This window comes from Carassius gibelio, chromosome B11, assembly GCF_023724105.1.
Source record: "Carassius gibelio isolate Cgi1373 ecotype wild population from Czech Republic chromosome B11, carGib1.2-hapl.c, whole genome shotgun sequence".
In the NCBI taxonomy this organism is placed as follows: domain Eukaryota; kingdom Metazoa; phylum Chordata; class Actinopteri; order Cypriniformes; family Cyprinidae; genus Carassius; species Carassius gibelio.
This window is the reverse complement of record NC_068406.1, coordinates 4,865,217-4,884,203: the sequence shown is the minus strand read 5'-3', so window position 1 is coordinate 4,884,203 and position 18,987 is coordinate 4,865,217. Positions and strand designations below refer to the sequence as shown.

General features: G+C 38.2%; 1 protein-coding gene across 1 annotated transcript; it reads left to right on the top strand.

The window, feature by feature from the left end:
• Positions 1-1,949: 1,949 nt before the first annotated feature.
• Positions 1,950-13,133, top strand: LOC127968595 (25-hydroxyvitamin D-1 alpha hydroxylase, mitochondrial). The gene is made up of 9 exons (XM_052569894.1): positions 1,950-2,162; positions 2,794-2,984; positions 3,653-3,849; positions 4,223-4,423; positions 4,896-5,059; positions 5,987-6,153; positions 6,230-6,311; positions 7,159-7,356; positions 12,441-13,133. The coding sequence occupies exons 1-9, from the start codon at positions 1,965-1,967 to the stop codon at positions 12,552-12,554; spliced, it is 1,512 nt and encodes a 503-aa protein (XP_052425854.1). The 5' UTR covers positions 1,950-1,964; the 3' UTR covers positions 12,555-13,133.
• The last annotated feature ends 5,854 nt before the right edge of the window (positions 13,134-18,987 follow it).

The window sequence follows — 18,987 nt, the reverse complement described above, 5'->3', positions numbered from 1 at the left end:
AAGAGATGTGATTTTAACAATGTAATATCTCGTTATTACAAGAACAGACGTTAAAACAACATAACTTCTCATTATTATGACATATTTGGGTTGAAAATATAATGTGTGTGGCAGCAATGCGTCACTCACCGTAGATTAATTCTTGACATCTTTCAGATACAGTATGTTTCTACCACAGATATTGTTTTTAATGCACTTTCTAGTTATTAATTAATTAAAGAGATATTGAGATATATGCATTCTGTGCTTAAGTAGCTAGAAGATTCACAACATTAATCACGTGTTGCCTTTGAAGGTATTTTATTTCTCTTCTCTCCCGTTAAATGAATCAAAAACATAGCTGACAGTGACTGTGCAACCTGAGAAAGAAGAAACGAATCAAGCCTGTGTTCTTCAGGTAGGTTCAGCGGACAGTCAGAATGCTCTTTTCTTGGTACGACCTTTGACCTTTCCTCCACATAACTTCACCCGTCACCTCATTCCTATACTTAGAAAGCAAAGGCCCTAGTTTGACCTGTTCAGGTGTCTTTTGCTCTTGTATCACCGTATGCTCGGCTGTGTGGATATAGCACGCTCCTGAAGGATAAACCCAGTCTATAGTGTCAGCGATGATAAACACTCACCTCCTGCCGTGAAAGGAAGCGAAGGCAGAATGTTATGTTTGGATCTGTCTGGGGTCATTCTTCCTTTTGCATTCAAATTCACATTTGCATGATGAATATGATATAATACGAACACTCTTGATCGGTCTTCTGTCACACTAGAGTCTGTCCATTAAGGTCACAAAAAGTCCAGCTGGCTGACCCGAGAGAAGGAGCGTTTGGAATAGCCTTCCTGGCAGTGTTACTAGAGCTCCTGATGTTTGTTCAAGCTTGTGTTTACGCTGCGTCAATGCAGGAATCAAAGCCAGTTCCCAGGATCTCTGCAACACTGATTACACTGAGCACATGTGCATTTCTGCAGCTCCACCGCATCTAACTTCACCGACACACACTCGTGCCTGATTATAATAGAGACTGTGTGTTAATGAGTCACTCCTGCAGGTTTGGAATAATCTTTCCATGTATCTATCTGTCGGTCTATATATATATATATATATATATATATATATATATATATATATATATATATATATATATATATATATATATATATTACATTTCTGTCTTATCAGAGGGAAAAAAATGTCTATCAGAAGAACATACTGGGCTGTGTTTCCCAAAATCATTGCATGTTTATGTACAGCTTAGACCCAGTGAAACCAATGAAGCTATGATCAACCCAGTCTTATGATGCTTTTGGGAAACACAGACCTGGTGAATGAAGCCCATTACTAGCTAGGGAAGAACAACAGACTAGCAGAAGATTGACATGTAGGAAGAACGTGTAAAAAAAAAAAAAAAAAAAGCATGCATGGGATTTCTCTGTCAAGTGCTTCAAAAAGATGATTTTATTGTTATTAAGTACTAATTATTATACATTTTTGTTTTGCATGCAAAATCACCACTCAGCGTTTTTTAAATGGGGACATAACGTCGACCAAACTGTAGGAATGACCCTAATGTGATTCCAGCAGATACGCCTCTCTATCATCGGGTTTCTGTGAAAGGCATCTGTCCCAGTGCACATCTGAGAGTGCTTCTCAGTACTGTTGATATATTACCCCACACAGACACGATCACTGGAATCAGGTCAGAGCTCATCATGGCCTCCTGTGACCCTCACAGACCACTGAACCCTGTGTGATGTCTCATGATTCGATGGAAAACACTCTCCGGTTACTTCATCACCCGTCAATACATGGATCCATCGACTGCTGCTCATCTGAAGAGGTTTCCGCGTATCGGTCAGGCCGATGGGCGGGGCCTCGGCGCTCCCCGGCACGCCATTGGCTGAGCCGAGGAAAGGTGTGCGCGGAAGTCTCGCTATAAATAGAGTCCCGCTGCACGAGCGTCCTGTGAAGGATGCTACCGCAGGCTCTGAGGATGGCCGGCAGGAGCGCGCTCCCGCTGCTCAGGTGCGCGGACCGCTGGGCTGACGTCATCGCGTGCGCTGCGTCACGCCAGGTGAAGACGCTGGAGCAGATGCCCGGACCCTCATCCGGGGGCTTCATCTGGGACCTGCTCTTCAGACGCGGACTCTCGCGCCTCCATCAGCTGCAGGTGCGCGCGATCTCCCGTCGAAACGTCACTGCTCGCTTATTACATTCTGTTAAAGTTGTAGTGAAAGCATCCAGTTTATTAAGATTAATTGTATTGTATAAAAAAAGTAGGCTAATAAGAAGCATTCTTTTCTTTGGCTAGGGAAACAAACTGAAAAATATCACAGTGTTTTTCTTTTTAACCCGTGCTGTGCTGGAAGTCCTTTTAATTTGGTATTCCTAGCCAAATAGTTTCTAAATCTCTCTTTATGCTCCATGATGGATTCTGTTCTTTACGTCAGCCTGTTTTCTGTCAGTCAGCACAGGACTAGGAACTGATTGATCTGAGCTCTTGCTCCTCAAGCGTTATTTGTGGAACAGATGAGGAGCAAAAGCTCAGATCAATGAGGCCGACGATCAGTTTCAGGAACAATCCCAAAACCTGTGTTTCAACTGAGAGCAAACAAGCTGAAAGAAGATTGAATCTGATACTTGGTAATAATATAGCATATGAGAAAATGATACCCATTTTTTTGTAGGTCTGTCATTTTGACACCACAAGCACAAGGAGTATGAAAAAGAGGCAGACACTGAGACCAATCCACATCATTTGTAATGTGTTTTAAAAGTGTGTTCTGTGGCTGTGTTTGAAGCTGGAGGGCCGGAGGAGGTACGGGGCCGTGTGGAAGGCCAGCTTCGGGCCCATCCTGACGGTGCATGTGGCCGAGCCGGAGCTGATCGAGCAGGTGCTGAGACAGGAGGGCACGCACCCCATGCGCTCCGACCTCTCGTCCTGGAAGGACTACCGCAGGCTCCGTGGAGAGGGATACGGACTCCTGACGGCGTGGGTACAAGCGCTCGCTCAGAGCAATACAAGCAGATTGCATGCATGCAGCTCGTCCGTCATGATTCAGTTAAAACCCTGGTTGCAGGAGCCAGTTTTACATGCATCTCACACACCAGGGAAGCGTGTAGAGTAATAATCGGTTGCTGCAGGTGTTAGGAATTCAGTGGTTAATGAGAACTGAACAATTATTCACTGTACTGAAGCTGTATGAACACACAATACAGTTTAAATGTTGCTTCTCGTTTCAGAATAATATCCAAAAAATAAAAAAACGATCCCATAATCTTTACAAAAATGTCCTTAACATTAACACATAACCAAAAAAAAGCCTTTATAAATGATAAAAAAATATTATATTTTGAATGTTCAGAAAAATATTAAGAAATACATTTTTAATATGGGTTATACTGGCAAAAGTAGCCAAACATAACCAGGGGAGCGTATTTTATCCAGGGGGCGGAGCTTGATGTTGTAGGCGGAGCCACGGTGGTGGATTTTAAACAAAAGCCTAATATTAAACATCCCAAATTCCTATAGATCAACATACAAATCAATGTAGTTATATGAGATTGAATATCGATTTATGCTTTTGTGATTTTAATTCAATATTTTTTAGTCCAATAAGGGGATTTCACTAAATTGTAACCTCTAAATGTGTGATGCAGTGAAGGCGAGGAGTGGCAGAGCGTGCGCAGTCTCCTGGGGAAGCACATGCTGCGGCCCAAAGCTGTGGAGGCGTATGACGGCCCCCTGAACGCTGTCGTGACCGACCTGATCCACAAACTCAAGCTACGCTCGCAGCAGAGCTCCAGCGGCCTCGTCACAGACATCTCTGCTGAGTTCTACTGCTTCGGTCTGGAAGGTACACCCACAACGAGCTTTCATTACAACTGAGCTGAAAAAGAATAAAGGTGCTTCACGATGCCATGGAAGAACCTTTTCTTTGTCTAAATGGTTTCATGAAGATCCTTTAACATTGTGTTTCACAAAAGGTTCTTTGTGGCAAAAGAAGGTTCTTCAGATTATAAGAAAGCAAGGAAGGGATGGTCCAAAAATGTTTTTTCTGTGGCATCGCTGTGAAGAACCTTTTAAGCACCTTTATGCATCAGAAAAATTAACAAATCTCGATTCATGCTTCTTCCAATTAAGATCTTAAATCAAGCAGAAAGTCTTAAATTCACTAAACCACGGCATTCTTTCCTGGTTTTTAAAGAAGTCTTGTGCTGCTCCTGCAGGGATCTCGTCTGTGCTGTTTGAGTCCAGGATCGGCTGTCTCGACCCGGTGGTTCCTGTGGAGACGGAGCGCTTCATCCAGTCCATCAACACCATGTTTGTCATGACGCTCCTCACGATGGCCATGCCTCGCTGGCTCCACCGGCTGCTCCCCAAACCCTGGGACACCTTCTGCCGCTGCTGGGACTACATGTTCCAGTTCGGTGAGTGTCTCTGGAGCTGAAACCGTTCCCATGACTGGAGTTTCTCCAACCTCATGAGTGTGAAACTGAAACGAGTACACCTTGCAGAAAAGAAGACAAATCCAGCATTAAGACGCTTTTAACTAAAATAGGAGTCTATAACAGTGCGAAAGTGCATCTCCTGTTGTCTCTCACGTCAAAATCCTAATTTGTTCAAAGCTGTGATCTGTGCAGATTTCTCTCCTGATTCAGACCACTTTTTCACTGGAGGAATTGTTATTATGGATTATGCACTCATATTTTCGCTTGGGTTGCATGTGATGAAATCTGAGGGGAGCACATTTTGATATTTGGCTGCACTACTCCTGTAGTGTTTCATAAGGAATCCAGTAGATCATATACACGTCTCTATAGAAGACATTCCAACAGTTCTTCATCTGAGCTGTGGATGTATAAGAGGTTTCTGATGTTGAATCTCTCTGTGTCACCGCAGCTAAAGGTCACATCGACCAGCGTCTCGAGGAGGAGAGGCAGAAGATGGCTCGAGGAGAGCGTCTAGAGGGACGATACCTCACTTACTTCCTGTCTCAGGCCGGGGTTCCTCTCAAATCTGTGTACAGCAATGTGACGGAGCTGCTGCTCGCTGGCGTCGACACGGTATGAGCCAGAAAACACCTCCCACCTTCTGAACGAAGGGTCAGCAGGACAGATTAATATGGAAATATAAAATATTCAATATGCGATATCACTGAAATCACTTTCAGAAATGTATTTCCAGCGTTTATCATAAACCGAACGTTATTGTGAGTTGGTATGGACACTAATATAGTTTTTATTCAGTTATATTGAATTGAGATAGTTGAACTAAATGAAAATGAGAAGTGTTGCCTTGTTAACTAGCTGGAAAGAAAAGTATATTATAATAACTATAATAGCTCTAATAACCCTTCATTATAGTCATCATCCTTCAGTCACTTTAACTGAGTTAATAGTAACTTATTAACTAAGTTAATCGTGCTGCGTTAACATAAACAGGTAACACTTTATTTGAAGGTTTTCTTGTTACACATTACATGCACTTACTATTATAATAACAATAAGTTATACATAAACACTAACCCTAACCATATAGTAAGTACTGTACATGTACTAGTTAATTAATATTACTCAGTACTTCAATGTTTTGTTACACTGTAACAAAAAACACCTTAAAATAAAGTGTTACCAAAAACACACTGACTGCACCTTTCAATCAATCCGCATTTCTGTGAACCGTAATCATCTGAAATCACTTTGGCAGACAATGTTTTATCCAAAACTGAGAAATACAACAAGCCATTTATCATAAGATGAACACTAGAAATGCCTGTTATATAAGGTTTCGGTCAAGCTAGAACAGGAAGTGCTGATTCCCTGAAGACTAGATCTGTGATGAAAGCTGTTTTAGGGAGTTCTGACTGTGGTGATGCAAGATCTGACCTGATTATCTGATGTCTCTCCATCCTTGGAGAGCAGTGAACACTGGTGTTTTGGTGTAACATCTGTGTGTGGAGGATGTGTTCACGCTGTGTATGTGTGCTGCAGATCTCCGGCACGCTGTCATGGTCTCTGTACGAGCTCTCGCGGCACCCTGAGGTCCAGACGGCGCTGCGGGACGAGGTTCGGCGCGTGATGAAGGACCGCAGCGTCCCCGAGGCGCGTGATGTGGCTGCCATGCCGCTCATGAAGGCCGTGATAAAGGAGATCCTCAGGTATGAGCCTTCTCTCGTGTCATCAAACAGTTCATCCTGTGCGCTGTATAAAAATAAAGCATTGAACGCTCTCCAGGCTGTATCCTGTGATCCCAGCCAACGCTAGAGTCATCACAGACAGAGATATCACCGTCGGCGGATACCTCATCCCAAAAAACGTGAGTACTGCACACTCCAGCAGGCCTGATGCAGGGTTATAAAACACACTCTAACTCTGATGGTTTGCTTAATAAATCAATTAATTAAAAGGATAGTTCATTTCTTCATTTACCCATCCTCATGTCGTTCCAAAAAAAAAATAATACTATGGAGGTCAGTGGGAACCAGCAACTGTTTGTTCACCAGCAATCTTCAAAATATCATCTTTTATGTTCAACATAAGAAAGCAACTCATACTGGCTTGGAATGACATGAGAGTAAATGATGACTGAAGACTATCCCTTTAAGCATAAATGTGCAATATTTTAACTGCCCTAGTAAAAAAAAAAAAAGAATACATTTAAAATGCATTTATTTTTTAGTTGAGATCTATTAATATTTTTACTGTCACATCACTCAAGACTTACTGGTATAAAATTGATAAATAAACTTTATTTGGAGAACTACTTGTGCACAATGTACATTTTTTTTAATATTAAGCCTAAAATGTCTCTATTGATGAGGATTGTATGATCTTAGAATATTACCAGTCTTTAAATGCATCTTTAAAAATCGATAAATATATAAATAAATACAATTTTAACTGTTTTAATTGTTAAAAGTTGATGGTTTGCAATGGTATTCTAGTGAAAACCATTATAATTTTTTTCAGCTGGGAATTTTCTTCATAGTGTAAAGAGTGTTTGTTTATATAAACTAAACTACGAGTTGATGTTCCCTTGATTTGTGCTTACATGAAAGTGCAATAATTCTGATTAAATGTAGAAAGAACGCAGTCACATGACAGTCGTGGGTGTAAACTTTGTGTTGCTGATGTGAAGGTCTGTGTCTGCTCGATCCTCATAGACGCTGATCACTCTGTGTCACTACGCCACGTCCCGTGACCCGCGGCAGTTCTGCGATCCGGACGAGTTCGTCCCCAAGCGCTGGCTGAGCCGCTCCGAGGGCAGTCACCCGTACGCCTCCGTGCCGTTTGGAGTGGGCAAGCGCAGCTGTGTCGGCCGACGCATCGCTGAACTGGAGCTCTACCTGGCGCTGTCTCGGGTATCTCAGCTACTCTGAACTCACCCCAGGGGTTTTCTAAGTGCATGCTGTTGATCTTATTGTCAGGTTCATCTGTGCGTATGTATTTAGCCTCGTAAGCAGTGTTGGGGAAAGTTACTTTTAAAAGTAATGCGTTACAATATTGCGTTACACTAATTATGTTACTTGGTTACTTTTTATGGAAATTAATGCATTATGGTACTTTTCAATTAATTTTTATGGAAAGTAATATGTTACGTTATTTTTCAGTTACTTTTTTTAAAGAAAGTAATGCCTAACGTTACTTTTCAGTTACTTTTCATTGAAAGTAATGCGTTACGTTGCTTTTCAGTTACTTTTCATGGAAGGTAATAGGTTTTGTTACTTTTCAGTTACTTTTCATGGAAAGTAATGCGTTACGTTACTTTTCATGGAAAGTAATACGCTACTTTTCAGTTACTTTTTATGGAAAGTAATGCGTTACGTTACTTTTTATGGAAAGTAATGCGTTACGTTACTTTTCATGGAAAGTAATACGCTACTTTTCAGTTACTTTTTATGGAAAGTAATGCGTTACGTTACTTTTTATGGAAAGTAATACGCTACTTTTCAGTTACTTTTTATGGAAAGTAATGCGTTACGTTACTTTTTATCAGGGTGTCCGCGGGGTTTTAAAAAGTATTAAAAAGTGATAAATCAAAACGGTCAAATTTAAGGCCATTAAAAGTGTTAAATGTGGTCTCAGAGGTATTATTTTTTTCAAAATTAGGTATTATTTTTTCCAGACTATCAGGTGTCTTATTCTGATTGAAATTCTATCTGCGTTCGTGTTAGTTCGTCTATATGGGCTTTAGCATATCTGGGCACATAATCAAAGATCTTCCGTCTCCGTCTCACTGTATGTTTGATGCTGACGTCATATTCAGTGGTCGTTCGGCATCATCTCAGAACACTGCGCGCTCAACAGAAGTGGCTGGCTTACGTTTTATTTTAGACTTGCTTCAAGGCATATCTTCAACGACTGGACAACCATCTATGGAGCCAGAAGAGTCTCAATAAAGATAAATGCACACACTACATTCACATATGCACACACAGGATTCATAGATGCACACACATTATTCATAAATACACACACAAGATGCACAAATGCGCACAAAATTCACAAATGCACACACAAAATTTAAAAAGCACAGAAGATTCACAAATGCATACAAAATTCAGAAATGCACACAAAAATCAGAAATACACACACAATTCAGAAATGCAAACAACATTTACAAATGCACTCAAGATTCACAAATGCACAGGACAAGATTCACAAATGCACAGGACAAGATTCAGAAATGTATTTCTGATGCACACACACATATATCTTGATTCACAAACTGCTTGCGGTCTGTGAACTTCACTGCATTTGTGTGTGAATTTTGAGACTCCCCTGACTTGGCTCCACACACAAATGCTTTTTTTTAAACAGGGAATGATCAGCAACCAATCAGATATCTCCCTTCTTTTAGCCAATCACAAGAATGCACCCCATGTGGGGGGATTGTTTACTTATAAGCCAATCACATGAACGTGTTCACACAGCAATTGTATTAAATTGTATGAAAATACAGATGTTTAGATTACAATTCAGGTTTATTTTTTATTATTTTTTACTAAATATAAATTTAAAAATGTCTCAATACATATAGCCCAGAAACTGCAGAAAAAAAGTTAACCATGGATTCATAAATTTGCAATAGGCAATTATTTCATTTTATTGAAATATTTTAATGAAAGTAAAAAAAAAAAAATGTTTAAACCTTTTTGAATATTTAAATATATCTAAATATTCTTTTGGATGCAATATAGAAGTCACTTTAATTACAATATTCAGTCCCTACATGAAGAGAGAGTCAGTGGTCCGCTGCGAGAGGAAAGTGGCTCTCTGGCTGCGAAAAGTGGGTCTCCGGCTGTCGTTCGCTTAGGAAAGTGAGTTGATCGCTGCGTGAGGAAAGTGAATCATTCGCTCAACTTCGCTGCTTGAGTAAAGTGAGTCGCTCGCTGGGTGAGGAAAGTGAGTCGTTCGCTGCGTGACTCGTGAGGAAAGTGAATCGTTCGCTGAGGAAAGTGAGTCGCTCGCTGGGTGAGGCAAGTGAGTCGTTCGCTGCGTGACTCGTGAGGAAAGTGAGTCGTTCGCTGAGGAAAGTGAGTCGCTCGCTGGGTGAGGAAAGTGAGTCGTTCGCTGCGTGACTCGTGAGGAAAGTGAATCGTTCGCTCAACTTCGCTGCTTGAGGAAAGTGAATCGTTCGCTGAGGAAAGTGAGTCGCTCGCTGGGTGAGGAAAGTGAGTCGTTCGCTGCGTGACTCGTGAGGAAAGTGAATCGTTCGCTGAGGAAAGTGAGTCGCTCGCTGGGTGAGGAAAGTGAGTCGTTCGCTGCGTGACTCGTGAGGAAAGTGAATCGTTCGCTGAGGAAAGTGAGTCGCTCGCTGGGTGAGGAAAGTGAGTCGTACGCTGCGTGTCTCGTGAGGTAAGTGAGTCGCTCGCTGGGTGAGGATAGTGAGTCGTTTGCTGCGCAAAGTGGGTCGCTGGCTGCGCAAAGTGAGTCGCCGGCTGTGTGAGGTAAGTGAGTCGTTCGCTGAGGAAAGTGAGTCGTTCGCTGCGTGACGTGAGGAAAGTGAGTCGTTCGCTGATTGGCTTATAAGTAAACAATCCCCCACGTGGGGTGCATTCTTGTGATTGGCTAAAACAAGGGAGATATCTGATTGGTTGCAGATCATTCCCTGTTTAAAAAAAGGCATTTGTGTGTAGAGCCAAGTCAGGGGAGTCTCAAAATTCACACACAAATGCAGTGAAGTTCACAGACCGCAAGCAGTTTGTAAATCAAGATATATGTGTGTGTGCATCAGAAATACATTTCTGAATCTTGTCCTGTGCATTTGTGAATCCTGAGTGCATTTGTAAATGTTGTTTGCATTTCTAAATTGTGTGTGTATTTCTGAATTTTGTGTGCATTTCTGAATTTTGTATGCATTTGTAAATCTTCTGTGCTTTTTAAATTTTGTGTGTGCATTTGTGAATTTTGTGTGCATTTGTGAATCTTGTGTGCATTTGTGTATCCTGTGTGTGTATTTATGAATTATGTGTGTGCATGTATGAATCCTATGTGTGCATATGTGACTGTAGTGTGTGCATTTATCTTTATTGAGACTCTTCTGGCTCCATAATCGTCGTCTTCATGGACAAATGCAAGTTTTCTAATAGCTGGGTTAACGACCGGTAGTACCGAGGTCCCGTTCAAACCCGGTTCTTGACGCATACAGCGCTATGATTTCCGCGAAGCAGAAAACGAGTACGGAATCTCAAAATCCAGTCATGTAAATGAAACTTAGCTACATTTTAATATGGAAAGTCATGGAATTTGTGAAAGCATAAATTAATCAAATCAAATCTCCATATGGACCAGTATCTGTAAATGTTAAGCCGCAAAAGTTGCTTGAAATATGAATCCGTGTTCTGCGCGTCTCTGTGTGAATTAATGAATGGCAGAGACGTGCTGGTTTATTTACTGCATAGACTGAAGCGCATGACGCTTGCATTAATTTCAGCATCTGTTGTCTTCTCCTGTCAAAATAATGGAGTTCATTTAGAATTATTCATATTCATTTTCGAAAAAGCAGAAGACATACCGGTTTCTCCGGTAGTGGGCGGAGCTAATGCGCAAATAGCAATTTCAAAATGACAAATATGCATTCATTAGGCCTAAAAGAAAATTTTTACATAAGGGCATTGTGCTAGAAATATTACTATTATTTAGTAAAACGTATGTGATACTGCTACCACTGTTGCAAAAAAATAAAAAACTTTATTTAAAAAAAAAAAAAAAATCTCAATATTTCTTCCATGTTTTAATTTTAATAGCAAATCCCCTTTATTTACCAAACATAAAATGTGTTTAAATTTGATAAATTAAAAGACAAATTAAATTTGGGTGAAACTTGTTTACTGTTTTTCATAATTATATAACTTGTAGAAAAACTTTAAACACAATTCTAAATAAGTATAAAGAATGGCATTGGTATTATTTTTAGTGCTAAAAAGTTTTTTTTTTTTTTTTATTAGCAAATTTTTGTGTTTTGCTTTGGTACCGAAATTGGTACAGAGAACCGTGGATTTTCACTGGTATCGGTACCGAATACTGAAATATTGGTACCGTGACAACACTAACAGGCAGGATTATTGTTCGGTCTGTCCATTTTCTCCATTGCACATTTTATGGTATTTCTTTTATTTTTATTTACTAAGTGAAATAAATGTGCAATATGCTGTCAACATCAGTCTCTAAATCTATTATTTTTTGTATGTTATATATGTCAAAATCTGTGTAAATAATAGAAAGGTCGCTGATTAACACTTGCAATTCAGTGTCGTGATGGTTTTAAAAAATATTCTGAAGGTAGTGAAAAATGTATTAAAAAGTAGTAAATTTAACTTAAGGATTGCAGTATATACCCTGTTTATGGAAAGTAATGCGTTACGTTACTTTTTATGGAAAGTAATGCGTTACGTTACTTTTCATGGAAAGTAATACGCTACTTTTCAGTTACTTTTTATGGAAAGTAATGCGTTACGTTACTTTTTATGGAAAGTAATACGCTACTTTTCAGTTACTTTTCATGGAAAGTCATGTTACTTTGCTTTTCATGTAAATCAGTACGTTACTTTTCATGGAAAGTAATGCGTTACTTTTCAGTTACTTTTTATAGAAAGTAATGTTACATTGCTTTTCATGTAAATCAGTACGTTACTTTTCATGGAAAGTAATGCGTTACTTTTCAGTTACTTTTTATGGAAAGTAATGTTACGTTGCTTTTCATGGAAAGTAATACGTTACTTTTCAGTTACTTTTCATGGAAAGTAATGCGTTACGTAACTTTTTAAATCTGGGCAGGGCTTGCTTGTTTTGTTTTTTTTATATTAAAAATATAATCTGAAAAAGTAATCTGATTACGGACAGTAACTTGTGTTAGTTGTAATGCGTTTTCCCCAACACTGCTCGTAACGTTTAATCATAAGGTCGTGACTGAACCACTAATGCATGGCTTGTTTTCTCACAGATTTTAATGCACTTTAACGTGGAGCCGGCGGAGGATAGCGGTCCGGTCCGGCCGATGACCAGAACTCTTCTGGTGCCAGAGAGACAGATAAACCTCCGCTTCATCGAGCGCTGACCTGACGGTCCGAGTGAACGGCTGTGACAGAACTGGCCCTGTCCATCACAGAGAGCCAGGAGGACGCTGGGACGTCTGCAGCAGGAGCCGCTCTCTTTACCTGAGCGGACACCAGCTCAAGAACTAACCTGTGATTCCTTAACTTATGAGACATAACCCAGTAAGGAGTGAAGCTTGTCCGTCGCTGGATGAAGCTGTGCAGACCGTGCTGCAGATCTTCATGAAGGGATGTTTGTTACACAACGGAGAGACTAGAAAGAGAGAAAAACTCTTCATTTATAGATGCTTGTGTGCAAAACAAATGAGGAGCAGCTTGTGCTTATGGTCTATATCCGAAGTTTACCATTTGGTGCTACTGTGTCTGAAATTTGCCAGGTTGTTCATCGTAGCCACTGCTACAAAGTGCTTTTTTCCCACATGAAATTCTGAACTGACATAAGATCAGCCATGTGTATTCAGGAAAAATATCAGACTTGAAAAATGGCTGCTGAAACTACATGCAGTATGATTGCTTGCTTAGTCGGACAATTTTTCTATTTTGAATGAAATTTAAATTTTTAGTAAATGTTAAAGGTAAGTGCTTTGTCTGGCTCGCTGCTATAGTGAAGTCCACGGTGATTCCACGAAAGCACATTTAACCTACTTGCTCTAACAGCAGGTTTTCTGAGAAGGCGAGTGCCAGGATGTGTGGTTCTAGTGGACACAAGGCCACGCTGTGTTTGCTCTGGGGTTTCCCAGCGAGCGCTCAGAGGGTCAGCGTGTGCTCTGAACATCAGTCTCCTAAAAACACTGGACTTCAGCACAGCTGCAGAGTCCTCTAAACCTAAAGTCTGCTCTAAAGGCCACGTCTAGATTGAACATTCAATGCTTCATTGACATTAGTGGTCTGTAACTCGTTTTGTTTGGAAATGAAGCGGTGAACTGAACTCAGTCCAAAGCTCATCTCTTGGTAGTTTGAACCAAACACAGAGTGATCAGAGAGGATAAAGTATACCATGTGTCAAAAATTTGATTGATGAGGGTCATAAAAGCCATCTGTTCTGGACACCTGTTTGTACCCCCCACCCCTCCCCTCCCTGTACACCCCGGTGACCTAGATATGAACTTACGACCCTAAGAAGGAATTTCTGTGAGGGAGGGTGAAAATGTGTTGGGGGTCTATGTGCTTTTTTTTTTTAAACTGTGGAAAAGGTTGAATTCATTAAAATGGTATAAGGGAAGTTTTTATTAAGGTTTTAAGTACACAGTGCATTTCAAGAAAAAAGGTTATAACACAAACAAAATGGGAACGATGCAATGATTGTTTTCGTAGTTGGAAAAGTGTAAAACGTTGTTAAAGTTGTAACAAATAAAAAAGAAAAAAAAAATAGGTTACTGGTTATTTATCTAAAACAACTAAACAAGTCAAAACTATCAGATGTGTTTTCGTTAAGCAACACGGGAAAAGATGTGAGAGCTTGTAAAAATTTAAAAAGGTGTTTTGTTACCAGTTAGAAAAGAAAGCATTTAGCATTTGTACCTTACCTCAAACTAAAAAAGAAATGAATGTAAAGCGGCGATACAAACCAGAAAACTTGGCGTTTGTCACGATGTTATAAAAAGTTAAAAAGAAAAGAAAAAATATGGTAGGCATTACGCGGATCAAAAATAAAATCCATCAGACAAGATCCTTCAAATCAAATCTATGTTGTACTTTACCACTAACTACAACTTTAAAAATCGAGAGTGTTACTGACAGAGAGTTAGACGAAAGAAAAAAAGATCTCACAGCAAAGTGTCAAGGCATCTCCGTTGAGCGATACTGACAGCGCCGCAGACACACTTAGAATGAGGCTCGGGGAATGCTCCGGAAAAAAAACCACGCCTCCGGCGCTAGAGACTGCCCCGCTGTAGGCGTGATAGCAGCGTCAAATAGATTTAAATGTTAAAATAATTAAACTAAGTATTTCTTAATAAATAGACATCAGTCCTTAATTAGTGAAAACTTTAAATCCGTTTAAACATAAGATCAATTTGTACTTTTTAAATGATGTAGCTTTAGGCGATTTTATTTACTTTTAGTCTTAAAAAATAAAAAATAAAAAATAATAATAAAAAACAGCACTGAAAAAAAAGCATTGTTTGTTTTTAATGTATTAAGTTAATTACTCTAATCTACGACTAGTCTAAATTTAGACTATTGCCGTCGATATATCTTTTATTTTTGTCAAGCTTAATTTCTCAAGCTATGACAATTAACACACACACACACACACACACACACACCCAGCCACCCATCCACACTTTCCTTCAGCCGAGTTTGTGTCGTGTTATCTAGTAATTAAACCAGACATATGTAGTTAAAAACATCCCCATTTAACAATATGACAGGGAAGGAATGTCTCGTCTCAGGTCGTGCAGCGAAACGTGACCGTGTCGTGCATCTGGTGTCTGTGTGATGTCGCCTGCATATCAGTTAGACATCAGCGGGCGTAAAAACATCTAAAGGTTTTTGGGGGTTTGCAACTCAACTGTTATCTAATTAGTTTTCCGGGGGTTCTGGTGTTGTAGCTAAATGGTGCGCTGCAGGTCGGCTAAAGTTTAAAAAAAAAAAATGTGTGTAATCAAATTCAGGGATCAAAGGCGCGACAATTTCAAATTTATGGCTTAGGCCTGTGATCCTGAGGTTATCTGACAGTTCATTTAGTGGGTCAAATGGATGTGAAATCTTTTAACAAGTCAGACCATATAGGAATATGTAGTTTAATTCGAGTTAATTTAGTTTATTTTAGTTACATTTATAATTTTTATTAACCCCTAGATCTTTCAACCTCAACATAAATGTACCGAGAATGCAAACAAGTACACTCACACACACACACACCCACCCACCCACACTTTCCTTCTGCCAAGTTTGTGTCGTGTTATCTAGTAATTAAACCATACATATGTAGTTAAAAGTATCACCCATTTAACAATATTACAGGTAAGAAATATCTCGTCTCAGATTGAAACGTGACAAACTTAGTAGTGATTCTTTAAATCCTGTTTATCAACTCTTTGAGATACTTAATCATTGAAACATTTCTATAGTCACATCTTTATTTAATATTTTCTAAAATGAGATCTGGTTTATTTCTATTTTAAGTGTAACTAAGTTGTATTCTTTCGTTGTCATATCTTTTACATTTTATTAAAATAGGTTCAACTGATTGAGGAAGATCACATTTAACACAAAGTCCAGACACATGTTTTTCCTCTTATAAATAATGACTGATTAAGTGCAATGTGTCCAATTTTATGGCGAGAGCTTCCTTTCTACCCCCAAAATTCTCCTTTCATTAAATTTGATGTCTGGCATTTTAATGTTTTTATCTGATCCACTACCTTCTATTCCTATATGTGCAGGTATCTATACAAAATAAATATTTGTTTTTGGTTGTATTCTGAACAAACTCTGAAAAATGAATGACAAATTGTCTTGTTGAAGATTCGCCACACTTTAAACTTGGTAGTACTGCAAATGAGTCTGAACATATGACTACTTTAGGTATATTAATGTGTTCAACCCACTGAAGAGCCAAAAATATGACAATCATTTCTGTAGTATAAACAGACGGATGATTAGATGTTCTTTCAGGTATTCTATATCTACCCACTTGGAACATATGTGTCCTGTTTCAGGATCTTTAGATACATCTATGTATATGAGTTACTTTAAAACTATATGCTCTTTATTTTTCATCTAAACAAAAGTCCTTGATGTTTTATTCTATTTTAATTAGCCACTCAAACTTACTTTAGTAGCCTAAATCATTGAATATGTCTTTTATTTTCTTAATATCAACTTCTGGCACGAAATTTTACATTCATAAATGTATGTTTTTCAAAATCCTCACATTTAGTGTCATTTAAAGAGGAATTTGTGATGTATTTGGAGACGTTAAAAGAAATGAAAAGTCTCAAAGCAAGATTTTTGTATTCTTCATTAAAGGACTTTGGTTTTTCTTAATGTGAAAATCTGTTACTCCCCTACTTTTTCATTCTTTATCTTTTTCTTCAGTGTTGTTTTATTTATTTTACATTTATTTTGTTTTATGATGTACAGAGTGTGAACGAAAATTGATTGTAATCTCAGACCATATTTGTAAATCTACCAGTAATGTACGCCTTTATATTTTTAATGTTTAAAGCATCGAATAAAAAAGAAAAAAAACACCCACTAACACATCCCCCTAACACCTCCCTAATAAAGTTGGTCACAAAGGTTTAAATGTATGTTAAAAGAGTTAAACAAAGTAACGTTTTTAATAAAAACACATCAGTTCTTATTTGATGAAAACATTCTACCTGGTTTTAATATTAGACCGATGTTTTTACTTTAAAATTAGGTTAACCTATACCATTTTATTTTCATCTCAACAAAAATTCCTTGTTGGAAAAAATTGTTGCTTTATTTCATTTTAATAAGTCACTCACCCATACTTTAGTAGTCTAAATCCTTGAATACGTCTTTTATTTTGTCAGTATTAACTTCTATCATTGCTATAGCGTAGCTATATCAATTAAAACATGCGTTTAGGCATACACAAATCTAACTGGAATGAAATGTTTTGGAATGTCTTTGATTTTTTTGCCAAAGAAACTTTAACAACATTACAGGAGAGGCTAAATATTTCATCTCAAGTAGTGCGTAGAAACGCGTCTGGTATCTGGAATCTGATGTCTTTGTGTTTACTGTTACGACCATGTCAGCGAAGATTGTAAAACATCTAAAGGTTTTTGGGGTTTCCAACTCAACTGTTATCTAATTAGTTTTCCGGGGGTTCTGGTGTTGTAAATGGTGTGCTGCAGGTAACCATAAAATGGTTTATGGTTTAGGCCTGTGATCGTGAGGTTAGCTAAAAGTTAATTTACTGGTCAAATGGGTGTGAAATCTTTTAACAAGTCAGACCATATAGGAAGATGTAGTTTAATTGGAGTTAATTTAGTTTATTTTAGTTACATTTATAATTTTTATTAACCCCTAGATCTTTCTAAACCTAGATCTAGACCCCTAGAACCTCAACATAAATGTACCGAGAATGTAAACAAGTACACAAACACAACCATACAATCATAAACACACACACACACACACACACACACAAATGTAAAACATTACAGAAAACATGAACATGCAAACTAAATAAATACTAATATACACTCAAACAAGTAAAGAATACACAAACAAACAAAATAGGTCACAAACACGAACATATCTATATAAGATTGAAAATGAGTTGTCCTAAGTTTTCTTTGAAACCAAAAGTGTTTGTTGGTACAAATGTCTGACAGAAATGTATACAAAAGATTAGACATCCTTTCTCACTTTCCAAATGGTGTTGTTAACCATGATGTTTAAAATAGTTTTAAAAAGTATTATTTTTTAGCATTCATGCAGGATTCATGTCAGCACTCAAGTGTTTTAACAAGAGTCCAGAGACAGATGAAAATAGATGTGTGAAGAAAAAAAAAATGTAAGAGGATTTTAAGGATAGACTAAATGGTTTAGATTGTTTAAAACAATTGAGTTTACGCATTTCTCTTGAATGTGTGTATGGTAACCGCTGCATACATGACGCAGAACAAATACATAACTCATAAACGCATTGTGGTTAATAAAAAAGACTTATTTATCTAGCATAACTTACCTTCTTTTCATAACAATAAACATTCTTACGACTTTAACAACTGCAAACAAATGGTTTGGTTGGAAAAAAAATTAAAAATAAAAACATATTGTGTTTTCTTAGTTAGAATGCTTATAGTTTGTAGTAAAATCACATATATAAGATAAAAAAAAAATCTTCCAAACCATGCTGCTTTCACACACACACACACACACACACACACACACACACACACACACACACACACACACACACACCTCACAAAACTGTCAACAAGGACCTTAAGTTTTTGTTATAACGTTTAGCTGTAGCTGAGACCTTGGTGAAATTATTTTACGTACAGTTTTGGGGAGTTTACTATGAACGTTGTAATAGGTTATAGATCACAAATTAACCCATTTAAAAATCTAAAAGTTTAAAAAGTAATGTAACTGATAACATTTGATTACATGTTTTAAGACTAATGTTTTCAACCGTTAATCTTTTGAAACGTGTAAACAGGACAGGGGTTAACATTAGAGTACTCAACAACTAATGACCGTCAGACTTTTCAAATCCTTCATCACTTAAATTAGGATTGTGAACATTTCATTTTAAAGCACAACCACCACGAAATCAGATTTGCTTGGAGATTAAATACATATTTAAAAACACAACAAGAAAGTTTAACAGCTATGACACTGTTTTTAAATCAGATTTTTGCACACCTATGAAGGGAAATGCCATGGCATCTAACAACGGTTGGTAAATCGGTTCAATTTAACAAATAAATATACATCGGC

What these genes read in the sequence shown, in the direction of transcription:
- LOC127968595 (XM_052569894.1), top strand. Translation starts at nt 1,965, where the DNA reads ATGCTACCGCAGGCTCTGAGGATGGCCGGCAGGAGCGCGCTCCCGCTG. An exon ending in TGCTCGCTGGCGTCGACACG is followed by an intron (nt 5,060 to 5,986) that starts GTATGAGCCAGA and finishes TGTGTGCTGCAG; the next exon opens with ATCTCCGGCACGCTGTCATG. An exon ending in TCTACCTGGCGCTGTCTCGG is followed by an intron (nt 7,357 to 12,440) that starts GTATCTCAGCTA and finishes GTTTTCTCACAG; the next exon opens with ATTTTAATGCACTTTAACGT.